The sequence below is a fragment of the Pleurodeles waltl genome, chromosome 1_2 (genome assembly GCF_031143425.1).
Source record: "Pleurodeles waltl isolate 20211129_DDA chromosome 1_2, aPleWal1.hap1.20221129, whole genome shotgun sequence".
Classification (NCBI taxonomy): Eukaryota; Metazoa; Chordata; class Amphibia; order Caudata; family Salamandridae; genus Pleurodeles; species Pleurodeles waltl.
In genome coordinates, this window is record NC_090437.1 from 346,131,262 (window position 1) to 346,152,175 (window position 20,914).

The following is a 20,914-nucleotide window of genomic DNA, read 5'->3' on the forward strand; positions in this document are numbered from 1 at the left end:
CAGTCACTCTCTTCCTTGCTTAGCTGTCCGTCCTGGCGGGATGATTTGATAGGCAGGTCGTGCGGGTGCAAAACACCTTCTCCATTTTAATCATCATCTTGACTGTGCTTCCAATTGACAGTCAAAGCTTATTACATTTTTATATTTATCTGTTAAGGTTGAACAGTTTAATAGGGGCGTAGACTCTAAAGGCAGAGGCACCCTACTGCTACACTGCACACTTCAGTGCGTTTGTGCATTTTGGGTTCATGACGATTTGCACCCATTCATGTTGCACAACGCAAACACTACCAGTGGCCACTGGCACTGAGTATAAATAAGGTAATAAAATGATTGGAGATGATCATGGGATATTTTCAGCTGTTTCCTTGTTTTGTTCAGCAATCTTCTTCCTGCTTGTTTCACTCGGGACAGAAATGCCTTCATCTGCTTCTTAAGGTAAGAGGATTTGTTGGCCGGAGAGCCAAGGCTCTCCGTCAGGGAAAGAAGACGGTCTTCTCTCACTGCAGGTGATGGGCTGATTGGGATGGTAAGCCGCCTCAAACCTCAGCAGTCTGAAGTTGACAAATGCCATCTTCAAATTTCTGAGAGGAGTTCCCATGTTCTCTCAAGGGGCTGTGCCCTCATATGTACCAGTACTCTCTACCTCTCTGGCTGCTTGTCTTTTCTTCTGTACATGCAGCCTCTCTCGTGGTACCTCAGCGGGATGCTGTCTTCACTGCTCTGCATTAATGGCGGCATCTAGTTCTTCTGCTAACCGGATGTCAGCGCTTCTAGTTTTGGTGGCATAACCACAACTTCAGCTCTTCTAGTTACGTACTCCTAGTTACTCCAAACGGCTTTGGCAGAGCTGAGCTGGCATTTCATCCTTCTAAAGTTAATAAATCGAGCACAATAGAGTTGGGCATTAGTACCACATGTGATGTACAGCACGTGGCTTTAGCACTACATAAAGCCATATTACCATTAAGACTAGATCTAATATCAGGTTGCTAAATGCATCCTCACAGATTGCAAAACTGATATAGGAGATTTAGTGAAAATGTAAGATTATGGATGTGAAGCATTGTCCGTATGTAATATGTTAATTTACGTTTTTAAGGCGTCCCATCTTTAAATTTAAATTAACTTTTATTATTTTTATTGAGATTATAATGTTCATTTGAAGATATTTCTTAAGGAGGTCTGGGATGCCTTGTAATCCTCCGGATCCTTTAACCGCTGCTACATAGGGCATGAACAGTTTGGCTGGGAGTATTGTTGATGTGTTGTGATTCAGAGGCTGTCTAGTTAAATACATTGTACGTATAGTCACATTTTTCATGTTACCCTGGGTCACCGATGTGTTTTAAAATCCAAAAGCAGCATGCCAGTGCCTTGCAACGTTATTCTATGAGTGTCTAAGTCCTTAATTAAAAAAATAAAACATTGATTTGCTTATAATTCACATAAACACAGTACAAATGTGTGGAAGGTAGGGGGCATCAGAAGACTTTTAAAAAGTTTACATTATCAGCGTTGTAGCAAGTATCTCTGCTAGGTACATTTATTGGTTTTCACAGTATTCAAAGCATTCTTTACACTGGTTCTCTTAGAGCATACAGGACATTGACTATGTGAGGATGACACTTTCCTTCCCTGCTCCAGCACTATATCATTCAATTCAGTTTCATAAATCTTTCGCCAATGTATTAATATTGTAACCTATTTCATACAGAGTTCTTTTCAGCTCATAGTCATTCACTCAAAGTCTCCTTTCATCCATCGTGGGACATTGAAGTATGTGAAGCTTGCTGAGGAAGGTGTGTGATTCTCGCCCGTTATATCACTCTTATTCCTTCCCAAACAATGCAAAAAAACTTCGGAATCCACACCGACCTGTGGAAGGTTTCCAAATGTGTTCCCCACATGATGTTTGCATTTTTTGGGTGACTGTGAAAAGTGACGATATCCTGTGACACACAGTGGCATCATGTAGAATGGCATACCTGGGGACAGGGTCACTGAGTTTCTGGTGTAACCTGAGAATACACTTGTAGGGTCAGACCTATGAACTCTTCTACTGCTTTATGAACCTGTGACACTATGTGTGTCCAGAATTCCATCACAGTTAGGCACGACCAGACCAATGCTTCATATGAGCCACTAATTGCAGGTGGTGCCTACCAGCTCTCATTTTTGGGGCCCGGCGCTTAGTTTTCCTCAACAGAATTTGACCTAGAGCCAAAGAGACAAAGGCATTTCTGGTTATCATCTTATTGTAACTATATTATGCCATTTGAATATATTAACTGCTCCCCTATATTTCTAACATTTTGTTTGCATCTTCATGGTGATTTTGGAACAGTCCCAACTTATTATTTTCTGCACTGCTGTGTCTGAAACCAAAGATGTCGTATATATTAAAATTAATACTAATCTTGGTAGAGGACATAAACTGTGTTCCCAGGGTTGGGCTGCCCTGGCAGTTGGCTAAGAGAGATCTTTTCATGCTTGGCCCAACTTCCAGACACTTCACCAAACAGTGGAACTGGGGGCGCTAAATAATATAATTCCAGGACTGAGTGGAAGCTCTCCACTGCAGAAGTCAGTGTGTGAGTGGTAACCTTTATTCTTGAGTGGCAAGGGCAAATTAAAGATGTCAGCAAATGGTCCAAATCAGAAAATATTGATATGGACGGTAGGCACTTTGCTATCAGGAAACCGTGTAAGCACTGAGGGAGCACTGCAATTTTAAGCAGTGCTACCCTTCCTAATTAAGTTGGTGGCAAAATATTGCAGACAGATATAGAACACCTCACAGTTCAAATACTCTGCCAATGTTTAAGTCTATATTGCACTCCTACGGATGTGCTACATGTCTCCAAGATATTTCAATACTCTTCTGCTGCCACATCATAGCTAGTGATGGCTGGCCACCAGCTGCACATCTGGCCAGTGCCCCTGGTGGGAATAATCCTGATTTAAACCAGTCAGTATGGAGGCTTAACAGTTCACTTTATTCATCTAATATGTGCAAGATGTGTGGAACAGGTTTCTAAGGGTACCTCAAATATGTGAATATATCATTTGTATGTAGTAGCACCCGGGGAACCATGGCTTCCATCCTTATTCCTCAGCGTGACATCATCCAGACACATATTTGTGACCCAATAGACAACCCAAACAAAAGGGGTGCAGTGGGCATACCTATTGATGAACTAAGGCCCATTTACAGGAAACAGCGCCCCACCAGGTCTTTTCCACACCCAGTGACCAGCAGGTTCGGAGGCCAAGAACCTTCCTTATTTACATACTGGTATGGCAAGAGGACTATGAAACGGTGACCTGTCTACCAAAAGTAGTTCTACCAAATAGATGGTTTACACCAGCAAGTGGGTCTATAGTCCTGATTATGGTGCATTATGGGCTGCCATCTCAAGACTGACAAGTAAGCAGATTGCCAATCTTCCTCCCAAACTTGGGGTATTAAAGGATTCTCTCATAATTGGACAACATTGTCTCAGGCCTCTGCCTACTATTTAATGCCAAGTGCATGAGCCCACATCCGAATCCAGGGACAGGTTCCACTGCCTCCTTAGGGAGCCTATGGGGTTTAGGAAATGAAATGAGGCCATCACCAGCCTAGCTCCCCAAGCTTTATTTCCACGCTGGCTTTGGATTGGTAAGCAGAGGCACTAAGAGACCATAGCTCGTCTCCATCATTATCTAAATTAATCCTACGGTTGAGATTCCAGCTATGGAAAATGCACATTAAATTATAAATTTGATTGACATGTTTTAATAAAAGATCCTTTGTGTAAATGTATGCAGTGTCGTACCCACAAGGTCATATGGTCATGTTCTGCAAGCTATACGCGTAACTCAGTAATCATGTTCAGACTTATTTGGCATGCCTCCCTCCTTGCACTTTTCACCAAGGCTAGGATGACAGATTTCTCCACGCCAGCAGAACACAATGACCCTAATTTTCGAAACAAGAAGGCGCATTTTTATGAGTGCAAAATAACTTGTGATGCTCAAAAGTTAGTGTTGTGCTGCTAAAATTATGAATTTATTTATTTACCCAAAGGTTTTTGTGTGAATAAATAGAAGAGCAGTTGTAGGGTTGAGATGGGAGTGGATCAGACTGGCCACATACTACCGTGCTTAGGGGTATCCTCAAACTTGTCTCTGACCCCTTCTTCCCCAGGAAAAAGGTTGGAAACTTACTCGGTCTAAGGACAGGAGTGAACTAGTTTACAGGATGGGAAAGGGACGAATACTCCCAACAAATTGGTGGGGGGTTAGAAACAGAGATTTTCTCCATGGACAGAATCTTTTTCCCATGATGAAAAACAGTTACCATGTCCATTTGCTGCAACAATACATTGTGTTTATGCATATTTATGGGAATGTTTACAAAACCCCTAAAGTCTCAGAACTTACCCATATTAGAGACTATCCCTGCAGAATTATAACTTTGTGAGTTAGTCTTATATTTCTAGTCTTGTGCTCTTAATCAGATCACTTGGTACTGTCACGGGCACCTCAGTACCGGAATGGCTGATTGGAGAAGACTGCCCCAGGGTTAATCAGAAGGCCCATTTGAAAATAATTTTTGGTACTGCAAGACTAACCATCTAGAATGATATACATACATTTTTCTGAGCAGTAACCCTTTCAGACCTGACCCAAGCTCCTCTCTAAATGTTAGTGTATTTAAGAAGGCTCAACAGATTTACACCAAATCACCAAAACATGCTTTCTGAGTTAAGTTTTGTCTGTTTTGCCAAATTTGGTGTTATTCTATCGCCATTTTTTATGTCTGTGAGAGCAAAGTTTCATATGGAAGTTAACATGGGATATCACATTTTTGGGAACCCCCTTTTTCTTAGCCTCCGCTCAATGGATCAGCATTGAAATTTCCAAGAAGGAGCCAAATTGGGTGAACTTTTTTCGGGGGGGGAGATTCATGCAGATTCATCAAATAATTAGGAAGGGTAGCACTGCTTAAAATTGCAGTGCTCCCTCAGTGCATACACTAAGTTATTAGCAAAACAAAAAGTAATGTTCCTATGGAAAACTGACTTAACCATAGCTACACAGTGGCATCCATTTTGTGGAAAGTCAATATATATATATATATATATATATATATATATATATATATATATACTCAAATGTACAGAGTACATTATGCAATTTATTACCACTTTTGAGTGTGGAAAGGGCCAAGGCTCACAAGTGAATCATAATGCCCCTTCCTTAGCAGTGGCAGTAAATAGCATGATGCACTCTGCGCAGTTACATAAATTGTTTACGCCATGGCATTTAACAATTGTGTTTAACCAAAACCAGAATGAAAAGGGTTACACTTGTGCAGCAAGATAAATTCCCACTTGAGATACCCTGTTAGGACAATTGTTTCTCTGTGTAAATAAATTATTGCATGCGATCTGTGTGGCAGTAGAAAGTGTTTTTCTCATGTCACATTTCTGGTAATAAACTGGAATTTCACCTTTGCACTGTATAAATGAAAGCATGAATGCATGTTTTGGTACTTTTGCTCTAAATAACATGTTATTTGGCCACATTTATTTTTACTGCTGTGGCATAAATACATGATAACTATATATTTTGAGAAAAGGTGAGAAATGTAATGAGTCAGTGAGTGACATGGCTTGACTTCAGGTTTTAGTAGCTATAGAAATTAAAGTAGATTTAATGTTCGACCAAAGCAAACTTCTCAAACGTTTGCACTACTCAGAAAATATGAAATAATAACTTTAAGTTTAGAATTTGCCACAGAAATGTATGTCATTCCATCAACATACAAGGGCCCTTTTCAGGCCACTTCCGCATAAATGTCAACTTCTTTACTCTGCAAAGTGTGTGGTTTTGAGATTCATTAAGCCTCCTGTCTGCGGCATGTAGGGTAATTGAGCAGCCAGCTCTCGGTTACGGCACACGCCCAGTGAAGTGCAGAATCAGCAGACTGCAGCTTCACTCCTCGATGCAAGGGTTCACGTCTTCCCTTCGCTGAAAAAAAGAAAAGAGATGGACACAGTGTTTGTGATGTGTTGATGCTGAGGTTACACTGCGTTGCCATTAAACTAATATTTTTTTTTACCTTATACATATATTGCCGCTTGAGAGATGCTGACTCTTTTAGGATTTAATAAAATGACTAGGACATTACCAAATTTCCTGTCTGCAGCTTCCATGTGGTGTACACCATGCTGTCTTAATAAAATCTCAGCCACTTGTTAATCGCATTTCTCTCTTCCTCGTCAAGTTCTTACTTCATTAAGTGGACACCATCACACATGCAGTAAAAAACACAACTTTATAGTTAACTGCATCCAAAAAAGGTTTTGCCAACTAATAAGACAGACATAAAAGGTCACTGGATAACCCATAATTCGGCAGAATTTATTTTTCTGTGTCCAAACAGAAAGAACGGTGGAGGCACTGTTGGACAATTACATAAATAATTTAGAGCCAGATGTAGGTATATTCCAATATGCAACTTGCAATTTGCGAGTCGTAATTCAGAATGTAGGATGGTGTCCCTGACACCATCTGCGACTCGCAAGGGGGTCGCAAAGGCCGACCTCATTAATATTAATGCTGTGGGTCGCAATTTGCGACCCCCTTGAGACTCGCGGCATTCACAGGGATGGTGGCCTGCTGGAGACAGCAGACCACCATGTCTGTGACTGCTTTTAAATAAAGCAGTTTTTTTTTTTTGTAATGCAGCCCGTTTTCCTTAAAGGAAAACGAGATGCATTACAAAATTAAAAAAATGAAACGTTTTTGTTTAATTTTTTCAGAGCAGGCAGTGGTCCATAGGACCACTGCCTGCTCTGAAAAAATGTTTTTAATGCCATTCACATAGGAGAAGGGGTCCCATGGAGACCCCTTCCCTTTTGTGAATGGGTTAGCACCCATTTGAATTGGGTGCTAACTGCGATTGCTTTGCGACCGCGTTCGCGGCCACAAAGCAATCTGGCATTGCACTGCGACTCGCCTTCCTAATTGCGACTCGCAAACCCGTTTTGCGATTCGGTAACCAGGTTACCGAATCGCAGTGTGTGCTACATCTGGCCCTTAATCCCATAAATATCCCTCCCTCCTTGAGGAGGGAGATGGTTGGGTGGGATCACCGTACTAGTGTCTCAAGAACCTGATTCAAGGAGTTGAAAATCTGAGCATGGATAGCCCACTGCTGATCACAGGTCAGAATATATCAGGGCAGCAGTTTGAAAGATCCCAGGCTGTAAATGGGAAGGGGAGAAGCCGGGAGTGGATTGGTCCTGTGAAGGTATATGTGAATTGAACGTGGAACGTTTTTGGTGCAGAGTCCAACAGAAATAGTTTCTGCGGATCAGGGCTAGTCACTCCCGTATAGGAACAGTACAGGAAGGTTAGGGAACTCAGATTGACCACATCTCAGCTAGAGCTGTTTATTGCTGTGGGAGTCGATATCAGCAATATTCAGCCCATATAAAACCAGTTTCTTTTAGAGTTTGGAGGTCCACTTCCTCCTCCTACTCTACTGAGGACTCATCTCCTACTTTACAAAGCATATATAAAAGACTACACCAAAAACAAAAGAGGCAGCATTCCCTAGCAGCCTCCAAACTTGTGGTTCAGCCCTTGTACATAAAAGCTTTGAGAGTGGTGTAGTATCAGAAAATAAGCACAAGCATGGTACGGCCCATTCTTTTGAATGAAAGCATTCAGCAACCATCCAAGCGAGAGCCTGTTTAGTTGCCGGGTATTCTTTATAAAGGTCTCTAAACAAGCTGACACTAGAAAATATTAGGTTTGATTTATAAAGCCCATTTGCACTCTTACATGTAAAATGGCTTGACTTACAAGTGTAAATTCAATGTTGAAATCTTGAGGCAAGAGGGTACTGGCCACAGTTGTCGAGGAACACGAGATTCAGGTTAATCAAACTTTCTACAACAAAGCTTATTGTACCTCCCGTCCCCCACACATTCCACCATCTGGCACACAGCACCTTAATCATTTTATCTCTCACGGTTTTCAACTTAGCTCTTTCCATTAATGCCCTTCCTATGAACTTCATTAAGGAAGCAATTTTCAAATTTTCTCTGAGCACCAGGGAGATGTCTTTAGCATAAGTTTGAGTGTTATGGACATGCACTGAAAAGTTTATTTTGAAACAGGCAAAAGACACAACATAAAAGAACAAACATAATTTCCATTTTTAGCTCACAAAAGAAGGACATAAATTGTTAAAGGTCAAAGTTAGGGGATATGGCCCCTCACATTGAATGACTGATTGATGGCATGTGTGTCCATTTCTGATCTCTTGGGAAAACACCAGAACTTCCAAGTCCTATGTTGTAGCACATTCCATTCTAAAGGACTGGCTTAAAAAGCTTTATAAAAAAAACTCACAAATGTACTTCCTTATGGTTACTTCGAGATTTGAATTAAACATGTGACTTTTTTTGTAACTTGGGAATAATCCCAGTCATACTCTTAGATATCTCTGCAAGTGTATACATTAATTAGTTCTTAAATGTGTATTTATCTCAGCATATGGACATGTAACCACTTTGCCTTTGCACAAATGTAATTAATACAAAAAGCGTATTTGCTTGAATACCATTCTCTTTCTCCCATTGAGAAAACATTTGTCCCCATTGTGGAATTCCTGCAGTTCAGTCCCATTCAATGTTTGGGGTGTTAGGATTTTCACCTTGAAAACTGTCTTTGATGGGAACAAATTTCTAAGCATTTTCGCAATGTGTAACTACCTGCAAAAAGTTGGTGAACGTCCACAAACCTGTAAGAGGACTGTTTAAGATTAGGGAGGTTGCTCATGCTACATCCCATTAAACGAGAGTATACATTAGTGCCTTAGGTGTGATGTATCAGCTCCTGAGAAAAAACTGTGCTATGTAATCATCTGAGATCTCTGCCAACGCTGCGTACATTATCATGCACTTTGCGCAAAGAAACCTGGATTCAGGTCCAAAGATCATATTTTGTAAAATATACTGGAGTATAGCTGCTTCCAACTTTTCCGCTTTTGGAAAGGATTATTCTTGACACGGGTGGGTTATTGTCAGTATTGCAAAGTCCTAAATGACGGTCCATTTACAACATTATAAAATGTTTGTTATAGAAACCTAAATAACGCACCAGCATGACAGTAATGTACAATAATAGATTTTTGTATGTAAAATTCTATTTGAACATCTAATAAAACATAATCCAGCATTCTGGATACAACTAATTAAGTGTGAAAAAATAAGATCACGAAGTATAACCACATAACCTGTAAATCACATTATTCAAATACCACAGACAAAGCAAATTTTGTTTAGCATCAACCAACCAATTGAAAAACCGATAGAGGACAACTAAGTAAATATTTGGTAAGCAGATTGTCAGCTACTTAGACAATAGTGTTTCAGTGCATTTTAAATTGACTGAAAAAGAAATTGCCACACCCCAAAAAGTGCAAAATTAAATACACACAGAAATACTGACGATTTTAAAGGACAGGTGCAGCGCAGGTTTCAGGTATCACACATGTCTGCCTCGTCAGTACATTCTATTTTATTAAGGTCTTTTTAATCTCCTACATGTATATATGTTCCACATCTCACCACCTGGTACGCACACTGCCATATGCACATAAGCATATATGTGCTTAGGTCTCTATTGGATAAACTCCACTGTCTTAAAATCCTGTAGTCATAAAGTCAATTCATATTATATATGGGTGGCACTGCAATAGCAGTCAGTCTTTTTAGCAGCCCTATCGAACCGTCGTCATCTCCGAAGCCTTGTAAACCCACACATTTACCAAATACCCAGGATGCAGCAGTGCTCTCACATCTCAGCTGTTAACATAAAGTGCCCAGCTTATACCCTCAGAGCCTTGGTCCCCAGACCTGCACGTCCCTTATCTTTAATGAACATTAAATTATTTCTAAACCTCTGCATTCAAAGTTGATTTAACTACACCAATAAGAAAGATCTCTGAAATCAGATGTAGGGAATGAAGTATGAGTAACGCAGAAGCCTTTGACAATGTATTCCACAGAGTGAAGGCTCTGAATGAAGCCAGTGGCTAAATGATAAGGCCTTCACCACTATGGGTAGGAAAGCAATTTATCACGCATGCACAGACTCCCCTGTGACCACAAGTCAAGATGGAACCAGAGTTGCGGGAGGAGTCTCAGAACACGGTATGCAAGTGCAAAAGACTGCTGTAAGAGGCTGCTGTGGAATCGGAGTGAAAACGAGGTGATGGAGACCTCTACAAAAATCAAGTATCTTAGGCCAGTCGAGTGCTACGTGTGTTGAATGGTCATGCTGGAGAGTAACATCAAACACTGTTCTGTAAGCTTCATTTCACACACAATGAAGATTAATTCCGTATTTCAGAAATCCAGTACATGGTAGCGCGGGTTTATGAGGCAAAGATAAGAGGCTTAAGGGATGTGATATAAATGTATAAATATGATGAGTCAAGTACACATTAGTGACAATATCTTCTCTGCCCCAAAATTGATGATGGAAGGAGTTATTAGCCCAGAGGCAGGAGCCAGGTGAGTTCTCCTAGGATGGACCATGCAGCAGGGAAGGCCAATACAAGGGAGTCCATAAGAGCAAGTGGTCTGCTCTGATGTAGTGGTGACAGCAGTCAAGAGAAGCAGAAAGTCCTGGTCTTAAACTGGAAACTGGATAAACAATTGCATCAGCACTTGAGCTGTGAAGCCACATAGAAAAAAATGAACAATTATAAACATAGGGCCACTAATCTTAGAGGTAATGCTGGATCAATCCAACCAGAGTAGAAGCAGGGGAAGGGCTACAGTAAATAGTCTGGAACGCAATCCACAAACTCACAAGGTGTTACTTGTATGATTCACTAGTGACATATAATATACATACACGTTAATTGTTAAAAGTGTGCCTCCAGCTCTGTGTTTGCTGTAAAAGAAGTTTGGTTTGGCACCCGGTGGATGCATTAAAATGTAACTGGACAGAACAAGCTGTAGAGCTTTGGGAATTCGCCATTTGAAACCTCCATCAACATGTTATGGCAAAAAAATTCCAGTGCACGATGAAAACTGTTTATTCTCTAGAAGATAGTGGTTAAGTTCTCTGGTGTAACCTTGACCCCATAATTCTGCAGCATACATAGGGAGGAGTTTTACCTTCTCTCTAACATCACCAGATGTGTGTTATACTACTTGATCCACATCCCACTAAGCTGAAGTCTTTCTAAATAAAAAAATCCCGAATATTTAGTGATTGGACAGAGAATGTGAGAATTTGATTGATCAGGACCATAAAATGTTGACCATGCAAGCTAATAGGTAGTCTGCAGGCTGGGATTTATCACCAAGAACCTCTTGTGAAAAGCTTCTCCTCCCCAGAAACAACAAAGATGCTATTTACAAAATAGGTATCAGGGAGATGAGGTGGGTCGAGACACTGCTGTGGTGCTAAAAAAGTACCTACTCTCACTTTAAGCTATTACCAAGCTGGTGAAAACGTTTACTTCAAATGAAGCACTATTACGGCCCATTTAATTAAAAAAAGCTCACTCATATGATCTATTTTAATTTTGTGTCTTTCTTTCTCCATTCCCTTTTCACCAAACTCTCTCCATCCCATTTTTGATATCCTCTTTAGCTTTGGACAAACTTAGCACTCAGCATCTGTATCACCCAACACAAGTGGAGATCGTGCAGTCCAACGTAGTGTTTGACATCAGCAGCCTGATGCTCTACGGAACCCAGGCAGTACCCGTGCGGCTTAAGATCCTGCTGGACCGCCTTTTCAGTGTGCTGAAGCAAGAGGAGGTGCTGCACATCCTACACGGACTAGGCTGGACCCTGCGTGACTACGTGAGAGGGTACATTCTTCAGGTAAGAAGCTTCTTGCAGCATGGGGAGGTGATGTAGCTACTTAGCACCAAGACAAAGTGTGCTACTAGTGCACAATGACGTCCCTGTTCACTTTCCTGTTCATATATAGCCAATCAAGGCAAACGTGATCCTAAAAGCCTTGTAGAATCAAGAAAGTATTGTAATTCTTAATGAGATGCATCATAAAAATGGGATCATTATAGTTGCTGAGAGTTCCTTAATCAAAACTTGCATTTTTGCTTTTTAACATTTTGTGTAAAAACCTGTTGCCAAGTAACTAAATGATTGTGTAATGCACATTTAAACCATTTTAACCTGGTGTGATAGTTTTCTTACTGGTTATAATTCTGCAAGTGATGATGTGAAGATTGACATTTTCTCTTGTAAGTGGAAGCCATACTTAAGACCTGCAGCCATACTTTAGGATGTCAGCAATCAGGTATCCAGAGTCTCCTTTGATAGAGGAATGTCTGCTTATTGTTAAGATGTTGTACAATGTAAATTGAAGCATTAATGACCCTACGTTGAATTATGTGTAATTGCTAAACATGGTCTCCTGCACACTCAATCTTATTAACAATCTTTGAGTACCTAAATTGTCCAGAAATATTGTAAGCCACCAGTCCAGTAGATCACACATATGCAAGAATCCCATGTGACTAGTGTTGCCACCATTCCTTCGTGATCTCCATAGGCAAATACAGGCTAGGCTGGTGAAAAAAAGCCTCAGGTGACAACCCTACACATGACTGCATTCTTTTCCAATTCATCTGCTCTACATCTCACACTCTTGATGCACCAGTGCCTGAAGTATATTTGTCTGCGTTTATTGTTTGCACCTATGCATTTCTGCATAGCTGCAAGGTAGTTCCTTTGTTTTTTATTTCTGTAGTGATTGGAGTGTGCTATGGGAGCCCATCTTCTATGTGTGCTCAGTCTATTTCCCATTGATGTTCCTCACAGAACTGCATCCCATATCAGAGATTAAACATTTGGTATTTTTCAGGTCGCTTTTAAATTAGATTAAAGCATGACGACCATCAATTCTCCAAGGAAATTGTGGGCTCACAGTTAAAATATAGGAGATCCCTGATCTCCACTCACTAGCAGTTACTGACCCATTCAAGGTCTGCATAGAGTGTGTGCTATGGAAGTCTGCAAAGGGTAGTGATGTCAGTGAGAATGGTATCCCTCTAGCATTAGGGTGTACTACCTACTAACAAATCTTGTGAGCTTCATTGTGATGATTCCAGACTTTGTTTTCTGGTTTTTAAGATGTTGTATTCTAATCCGCCAAGGACAACCCCAGAGTGCCACCTCCGAAGTTTTAGGATTCATTCCTAGGTTTGAGGAATATTACAGGTTAGCTAGTACTCACTCAAGCAGGTTTCCCATGACTCAGTGTGCCATGTTGGATGGCTCTTTGAGGTTTCCAAGTATCAAAGCCCAGTCCCCAGCCTACATAATTATCTTGGCCATGCCATCTATCAGAATGTGAGTCGAGACATCTTCCATGCCATCCTTATTTACTTCAGCATGTGAGAGCATCACATCTTTTTCTTCTATCCTGCTACTGGGCATCTGCTTGGTACACTCCCCAGGAAAACTAAGAATATAAAATCAACATTAAGCTTACGGCATTTCTGGTGAAAGTACTTAGGTTGTGTTGGCTACCGACCCCAAGGGTCATACTTCACTGCAGCACTTTTCAGCTGCCTTAAAGCAGCATACTACAGAAATGAAATTCCAGGTAGTGGTCCACAGTATATTTTACTGTACTAGATTTGGAAGTCACAAAACTGATGAGCGCAAAAGCCTAATAGATGTATGGCTAATGTTTTCCCGCATCTTTTGCATGGGAAAGCTAAAGTATTTCTCCATACCATTTCATGATCCGTTTTCTTTTTCACTTTTCCCACAACCTCTATCCGTGTCTCATCTTGTACTTTCGTTCTGTCGTTACTGGTGGAAGTCTCTAGCTTTTTCCACTTCTAGTGGAATTAACCCTGTATCCTCATCCTCCTCTGTTATAACATGGTGCAAATAATTTACATTTTTCACAGTGAATTATACGTTTTTTTTACCGAAATAAAAATATTAAAAAATATTCAAAACAAAAATATGCAATGTTATTACTTACATTTTAATCAGTTCCGCCTTTGGAACAACTTAAAGGTCTTACAACCGCTGTCATACCTCCACACTACAGACTGAGTCAAGCACAGTGAGTGCAGGTTCCCAGTCTTTAGTATGGTCAAGTTTAGGGTGGGCACGTGCTTCAACAAATAACATAGTAGTAAAAGCTTGGTATGTCAACTTCGACCATCTTATCAAAATTACATTTACAAATACCATGTTTACCCTTCGTATGCTAGTTACAGATATAGAATTTGTTTTAATTTAAATCCTGCTGCCTACCAGCAGTATGTTAATTCAGAGATCTGTGAGGTGAAGTAGAGGTAATGTCAGTTATGTACTAGTTCTAATCGACTAGTAGGTGGACTAGTGCACACTTGCACCATTAAACATGTCAATCGGTATTTGTAGAGCACCGCCTATCACTCCGAGGGGTATCCAGGTGCTTGGGAGCAATGTTGCGTGCTGGCAGCCTCTCGTCAAAGAGTAAGGTTCTTCAGCTTCTTCCTGAAGTCAGGGAGAGAGTGAGTGGTTTGCAGGTGAATGGGGAGGTCGTTCTAGGCTGTAGGAGAAAGAACGGCCTAAGCAGTAGCTTCAGCTGGCTCGTGGGATATTTGCGAGGGCAACGGAGGCTGACCAGACTTCTCTGGTGGGTTGGTGAAAAGTCATACGGTGGTTGATGTGTTTGGGTCCGATATTGTGGAGGGCTTTGAAGGCGAGTGTCAGGACCGTGAATTTGAATTTCTTCTGCACGGGCTGCCATTATAGGCTTCTGAGGTATGGGGTGATTCTGGTGCATCTGGGAAGATCTAGGTGAGTCTTGCTGTGGAGTTCTGTATAGTTTGGAGGCGATTAAGGAGTTGGGTGGTGACTGCACCATAGTGTGTATTTCCGTAGTCCAGTCTACTGGTAATAAGGGCCTGGCTCACCATTCTTCTGGGGTCTACCGGGATCCATCTGAAAATCTTTCATAGCATGCGGATTAGTAGGAATCATGAGGCAGCAACTGTGTTTATCTAATGCTTGAACGTGAGCCCGCTGTCAATGCTGATGCCGAGGTTGCAGGCGGGGTCTATTATGGGTTGGGGCTTTGCCAGAGAGTGACTGGTCACCAGGTGTCGTCCTAGGGGGATGCGTTGTTTCTGAAAATGATCACTTCTGTCTTGACTGTGTTCAGTTTCAAGCAGTTGGACATATCCACTCTGCAACGTTGGTCATGGCATTGCTGAAATTGTCTCTCAGGGTGGCGTGGCCCTCTGAGAGCGAGAGCATGAGTTGTATGTCGTCAGCGTATGAGATGATGTTGAGTCTGTGGCTGCGTTTGATGTCTTCCAGGGGTGTCATGTAGGTGTTAAAAAGGGTAGGGCTAAGAGAGGAACCCTGGGGAACGCCACAGATGATGTTCTTGGGTTCTGAGGTATAAGGAGGTAGGCGGACTCTTAGGGTGCGTCCTGTGACGAAGGTGTGTATTTATTTGAGGGCGTTGCTCTGAATTACTCGGTGGTGGAGTCTGGTGATGAGGGTGAAGTGGGAGATGGTGTTGAAAGCCGCAGAGAGTTTGAGGAGAGTTAGGGCTACTTTTTTCCGCAGTTGACGAGGGCTCTGATGTCATCCGTTACAGCGATTAGGTGGTCTTGGTGTTGTGGTTGGTGTAGAAACCTGCTTGGGAGGCGTCCAGTAAATTATGTTCTTTTGGGTGTTGGGAGACATATCTGTTGATGGCTCTTTCTAGGACTTTGGTGGGGAAAGGTAGCAGCGAAAGTGGGCGGTAGTTCTTGAGTTCGCTGGGGTCGACAGGTGTTTTTTTCAGGAACGGTTTTACCTCTGTGTGCTTTGAGGAATCGGGAATGGTGGCTGTCATGATGGAGGCGTTAAGGATGGGGGTGAGGGTGCTACTGCTCTCTCTCAGTCCCAGGTTGAACATGTAATGGCGGCACAGGTTGTTGGGCGATCCAGAGTTGGTTGCGCTCACGATGGCTACTGTTTTCTGAGTTGTTAGTGGCTTCCAGTCTGTGATCAGGTAGCTGTGTGTTGCATCTGTCTGCATTATTTGGTGGTGAAAGCAAATGGTTTGAGGGGCAAAGTTGCTGAAGATGGCAGCTATTTTGTCATGGAAGTAGTCTGCCAGAGAGTCGCAGAGAGCCTGTGACGGTTGACTTGTGTTCTCCTTGGCTGCAGGGCTGGAGAACTCTCTCACAATGCTGAAAAGCTCCTTGGTGCGGTTGGTGCTCTACTAGATGCGTTTGATCAAGGCATCCTTTTTTGCTTCCCTGAGATGGTGGTGACATTTGTTGAGGGCAGCTTTGAAGGTGGCACGGTCTGATGGGTTCTTGCTAGTGCGCTATTGTCGTTCTAGTCTCTTCAGTGAGTGGAGTTGGGTGTGAACCAGCCAATGGGCTTGCTGTATCTTCTAGAGTTGTAGTTTCTTGTAGGGGCAATTTGGTTGGTGCAGTTGTGGTTCCAGTCAAAGAAATTGTGGGCATCATGGTCAATGCTGCCGGTGGGGTTAGGTCTGTTGGTGTTGAGGGTGGCGGTCCATTGGGTCTCAGGGATTTGTGCTTGTTACAGTGAACTGTACAATGTGGTGGTCGGTCCATGATAGCTCCGTTGATTGGGGGAATTTAATCCTGTCACTAACAGTGAAAATGGGGTTCAGGGTGTGACCTGCGTTGTGCGTGGGGCTGGTGACACTTGCTTGGGTCCGATGTTGTTGAGGTTGTTCAGGAGGATGGTCGAGTTGCAGTCATTTGAGTCATTGAGATATAAATTGAGGTCCCCCAGGAAGACGTAGTGTCTGGAGTCAATGGCCATGGAGAGAAGAAATCAGCACTAACCTTGCAGAAGGCAGGAGAGGGGGCCTGAGGTTGTGTATGCGAGGGTTCCTCTGATGGTTGTTTTGGCATCATTTCAGATTTGGAAATTAAGATATTCCAAGATGGGGGACGTGTCCTCCTTGGTGGTGGTACATAGGCGGCTGTCCTTGTGGATGATGGTGATGTCTCCTCCTTGTTTGTTGTGTCATTCTCTGTGAATATGTTTGTAGCTTTGGGAGTTGCGCAGGTGATGCCTGGAGCTGATGCAGGGGTAAGCCAGGTTTCTGTGATGAACATCAAGTCAAGATGGGAAGTGGTTATGGTGTCCCAGACTTCCGTAGCGTGTTTGCAGAGGGATCTTATGTTGAGAAGAAGGCAATAAAGTTGTTTTTTGCAATGAGTGGTTGAGGGTGTGGTTTCGGTATTGCAGGTACAACAGCATTGGTGGCAGGCGTGAAAGGTCCTATTGTGGTCCATTGAGTTGCGCTGCAGCAGTAGTTGTCTCATTTCCTGGGGGCCAGGTCCTGCAGTTTGGATGCTGAGTATCGGCAGATAGTAGGGGAACCAGGGTTCCTGGCGCTGGGTGTGGCCCAGACCCAGATGGGTGCAGACAAACTTAACTTTGTGCTTGCTGCGCGGTCGTGCTCCAGCCTCCATAAGTCGGTCCTGGGGTGAGAGGGGCGCTGGGTGATGGTGGGTGGCCTGGTAGCAGGGGGGAAAAAAGAGCGGGAAAGCAGTGGGGGATGATCGCTGAGTGGCAAACAGTGAGACAACCACAGGGAAACAAAAACTACTACCCCAGCACAATGGACAACAAAGGAAAAACAAGAGAGGAACAGAGCAACAACAAAAGAGGAACAGAGTCCAATGGGCAACAAAGGAGAAACTACAGGAGAGGAACAAAACAACATCACAGACAGTAACCAGAAAACGTGGAAAGTTCCGGTGTCAATGCTCTCAGCAGATGCTGAGGAGCCGAAACGAGGGCTCTGGAGGCTGGAGGGGAGGCAATCAGATGGTGACGAGAGAGCTTGCCCGAGGACTTTCTTAATGGGGTTGCACTGCGGCCTCCATTAAGTAGGTCCTGGGGTGAGAGGGGCACTGGGTGGTGGTTAGTGTGCTGGCAGTGGGTGGAAACAAAAGTGCTGAAAAGCAGCAGGGGCAACGCCTAGGGACAGTGGTGAGTGGCAAACAGGGAGACAAGCATAGGGAAAAAAACTGCTACCCCAGCTCAATGAGCAACAAAGGAGAAACAACAGGAGAGGAACAGAGCAGCAACAAAAGAGGGACAGAGCCCAATGAGCAACAAAGGAGAAACAACAGGAGAGGAACAGAGCAACAACGAAAACAGCACAAGCAGTAACCAGAAGGCGATGGAATGTGCCTAGTGGTAGCACTCTCAGCAAGAGTGCTGAGAAGCTGAAATAGAGCTCTGGAGGCTGGAGGGGAGGCAGCCAGCCAGCTAGGGGGGAGCTGGTCCAAGGACTTTCTCCAACATGTGCCTTCTCTTTCATAGGTCCCAGTGACCATACAGTAATGGCTCAATTAAGAAAGTTATTTTCAATTTTACATTTTTGGCCAATAATGGTTCCATTTACATATGTTAGGAATTTACAAAAGGTTTCCTCAAAGACGTAAATGGTTTTACTACTACAGATTTTTCGTCCTCGAGCGTGAAGACATTTACAGTAGTTAATCCTACACAATGGGTAGAGAGGGGATGTATCAAGGCATTGTTTGCAATGGAAGATTACGATTTCCCATCTGGAAAAATAAAATGTGTTCTCCGTGGAGGAAAAAAATAAAAAAATATGCAATTACACAACGTGGAATGTACAATCCCAGGTGGAGAAATGGGAGCCCAAGAAAAATGTCATATTAAATACCCTATAGTATGCCTAAAAACCTGCACTTGGTCCAGTTTTGCAAGCATACCTCTGGGAATGCTTGTGAATTCCTTAAAGTAGTAAATCTGCACACGTTCATAGGAGAACTACTATGGGTGTGAATTTACAATGTTTTGCGGATCAGGCCCAGAGCCAGTGCATTGAAAGACCCTTCCAGCAGTGTGGCCTAAGTTTGTGGCTGTTCGTGTAAAAGACAGCAACTTTCTTGCAAATCCCTGTGTGGCACTCGATCACACAGCCAGGTGTAACGCTAGGCTTCAAGACCCGTGTGTGATCTCAGCCTCTGCGCAGAAGGTTGATTTGCTGGTTTGCACGACAAAGGATAGCATGAGAAGCAAGCTGATTAATCCAGGAACACCTTGGCAAGCATAGTTTCCTGGTGTTTACTTTCCAAATACTATGGCTGACTGTTGTACTTCATAAATGCTAGATCAGGTTGTGAGATCATCCATTTGCCTTTCCGCGTGAACTCCGCGAGGCACCGCGGTGCACGGTGTGTGTGAAAGTCAGTGTAGCTGGCACATGTCCAGTGCTGCTGGAGCCTAGCCTCGAGGCATCCATTTTGCCATTATTGCTCTCAACGACGGCTTATTGAATATTAAAGGAGAAAAATTGTCGATGGAAGTTAGGAAGACCGTTAAAAGTCCTGCATATTGACTTGGTTAGCAATTGGCTATGGATTGCATAGAAGGGGTTCGTGAACTGGCTGGCGGGATGAATTAGTTTTGCTGCCTTGGCTTGTGTGTGCTGCTAGTTTATTGCTCTCTTTTCTCATATTTAGAAGCCTATAATCCTGTTAACAGATTCTAGTTCAAGGACCTATAGATCAAGGACCTGCAACAAATGTGTTCTAAATTAATGCACTTTATCGCTCTTGGACATTATATTTTATTTATGCATGATCTGAAGATGTCTGAAACAAAAATAACCACAATGCTTTTGTGGTTGCGTGAATTGAGAAGCAAATATTGTTAGTTCAGATAATTAGCATATTATATGTATGAACTGATTGCAGGGTGCGGACACCCTCAAAGGGACAGTAATGTGAAAGTAACACTCTCCGCGAATGAGGGGCATTTCTTAAGATTATGATAGCAGAAGGGGGCCGGTGTGCCGTAAAATGGATATGCTCCATTTTCAGTAGCATGCAGAAAGCCAAGCCTAACTGTCAAATAAGTTACAAATACAAACAAGTACTACACAGTAAAGAATCTATCCTTCGCACCTAGCATTTAGGAAACCATTGGGACTTGTTTCCAAGTGTCCTGCTGGGGTCTTTAATAACAGGTGATTGGAGGCTATGTGTGGGTTGGGCGAAAGTCTTGCATTTAAAGAGGAGGGAGTGGGATGAGAAAAGTGTTTATTTTGAAACAGAGAGCACATTTGTATAGAGACATGAAGGGGCCCAGCCTGTTTTAATAATGGGCTGTTTCACCTACATTCTTGGTATAGCCAAACCTATTATTAGTTAGGCAATTTCAGCTGTCATTTATAGTCAAGCCATGTTGAATCACTCCTTGCCCCATGCAACCTGCTGTGGTTCAAAGGTAAGCTCCAAGCTATGCACTCTTTATGGCATGGGTACATGTTTGTTTGAGTCCCCACGTTGTGAACAAGTGTCCTAAGGGTCAACTGACAGACTGACCCCATAAGACTGATTCCATTGGTTGACATCTCTTAGCACTCACCGCTAGAAAGGTGCCTTTGGTAGACTGCAACCATCAGGCTTGTCCTTCTACTTCTGGGACAGCCACAGCTGACAGACAGTGCAGGAGCCATACCACCTGCCAGACGGTGGACATCCGCTGCATCTTACTCTGTTTTGTTTGGGCCTTGCATGTGCTTGAAAATGACAAGTGACCCCAGGGCAAAAGGAGAGTAATTGATCAAATGATCTAGGGAATTTAATTATTTATGTGAAAAAGATGTAGTAAACAGGGTTACACTAATTTCAGGAAGCAAAACAATTGGTAAGACTGAGTTCCAGAAGTAAGCCTTGAGTGCCAAAACTGGTTGTGTCTCACTTGAGAAACCAAGAAAAAAACATTTTCTTTCTATGTGAGCACAAGTCTTTCCTTCAGACAGGGGGACTTTACCCTTGACACTATAGCCAAGTGTTCAGGTCAAGGAATTCCTTCTCAAGCCA

The 20,914-nt window shown here is 42.7% G+C and overlaps 1 protein-coding gene across 17 annotated transcripts in view; it reads left to right on the plus strand.

Moving 5' to 3' along the window:
- The window catches only part of BNC2 (basonuclin zinc finger protein 2), a 1,044,043-nt gene that overhangs the window by 864,868 nt on the left and 158,261 nt on the right, over nucleotides 1–20,914 (plus strand). For all 17 annotated transcript variants that reach the window (XM_069239536.1, XM_069239525.1, XM_069239544.1 and 14 more), the window contains one exon: nucleotides 11,677–11,912. In XM_069239536.1, coding sequence (XP_069095637.1) covers nucleotides 11,677–11,912 — 236 coding nt within the window. The remainder of the gene's footprint in view (nucleotides 1–11,676; nucleotides 11,913–20,914) is intronic.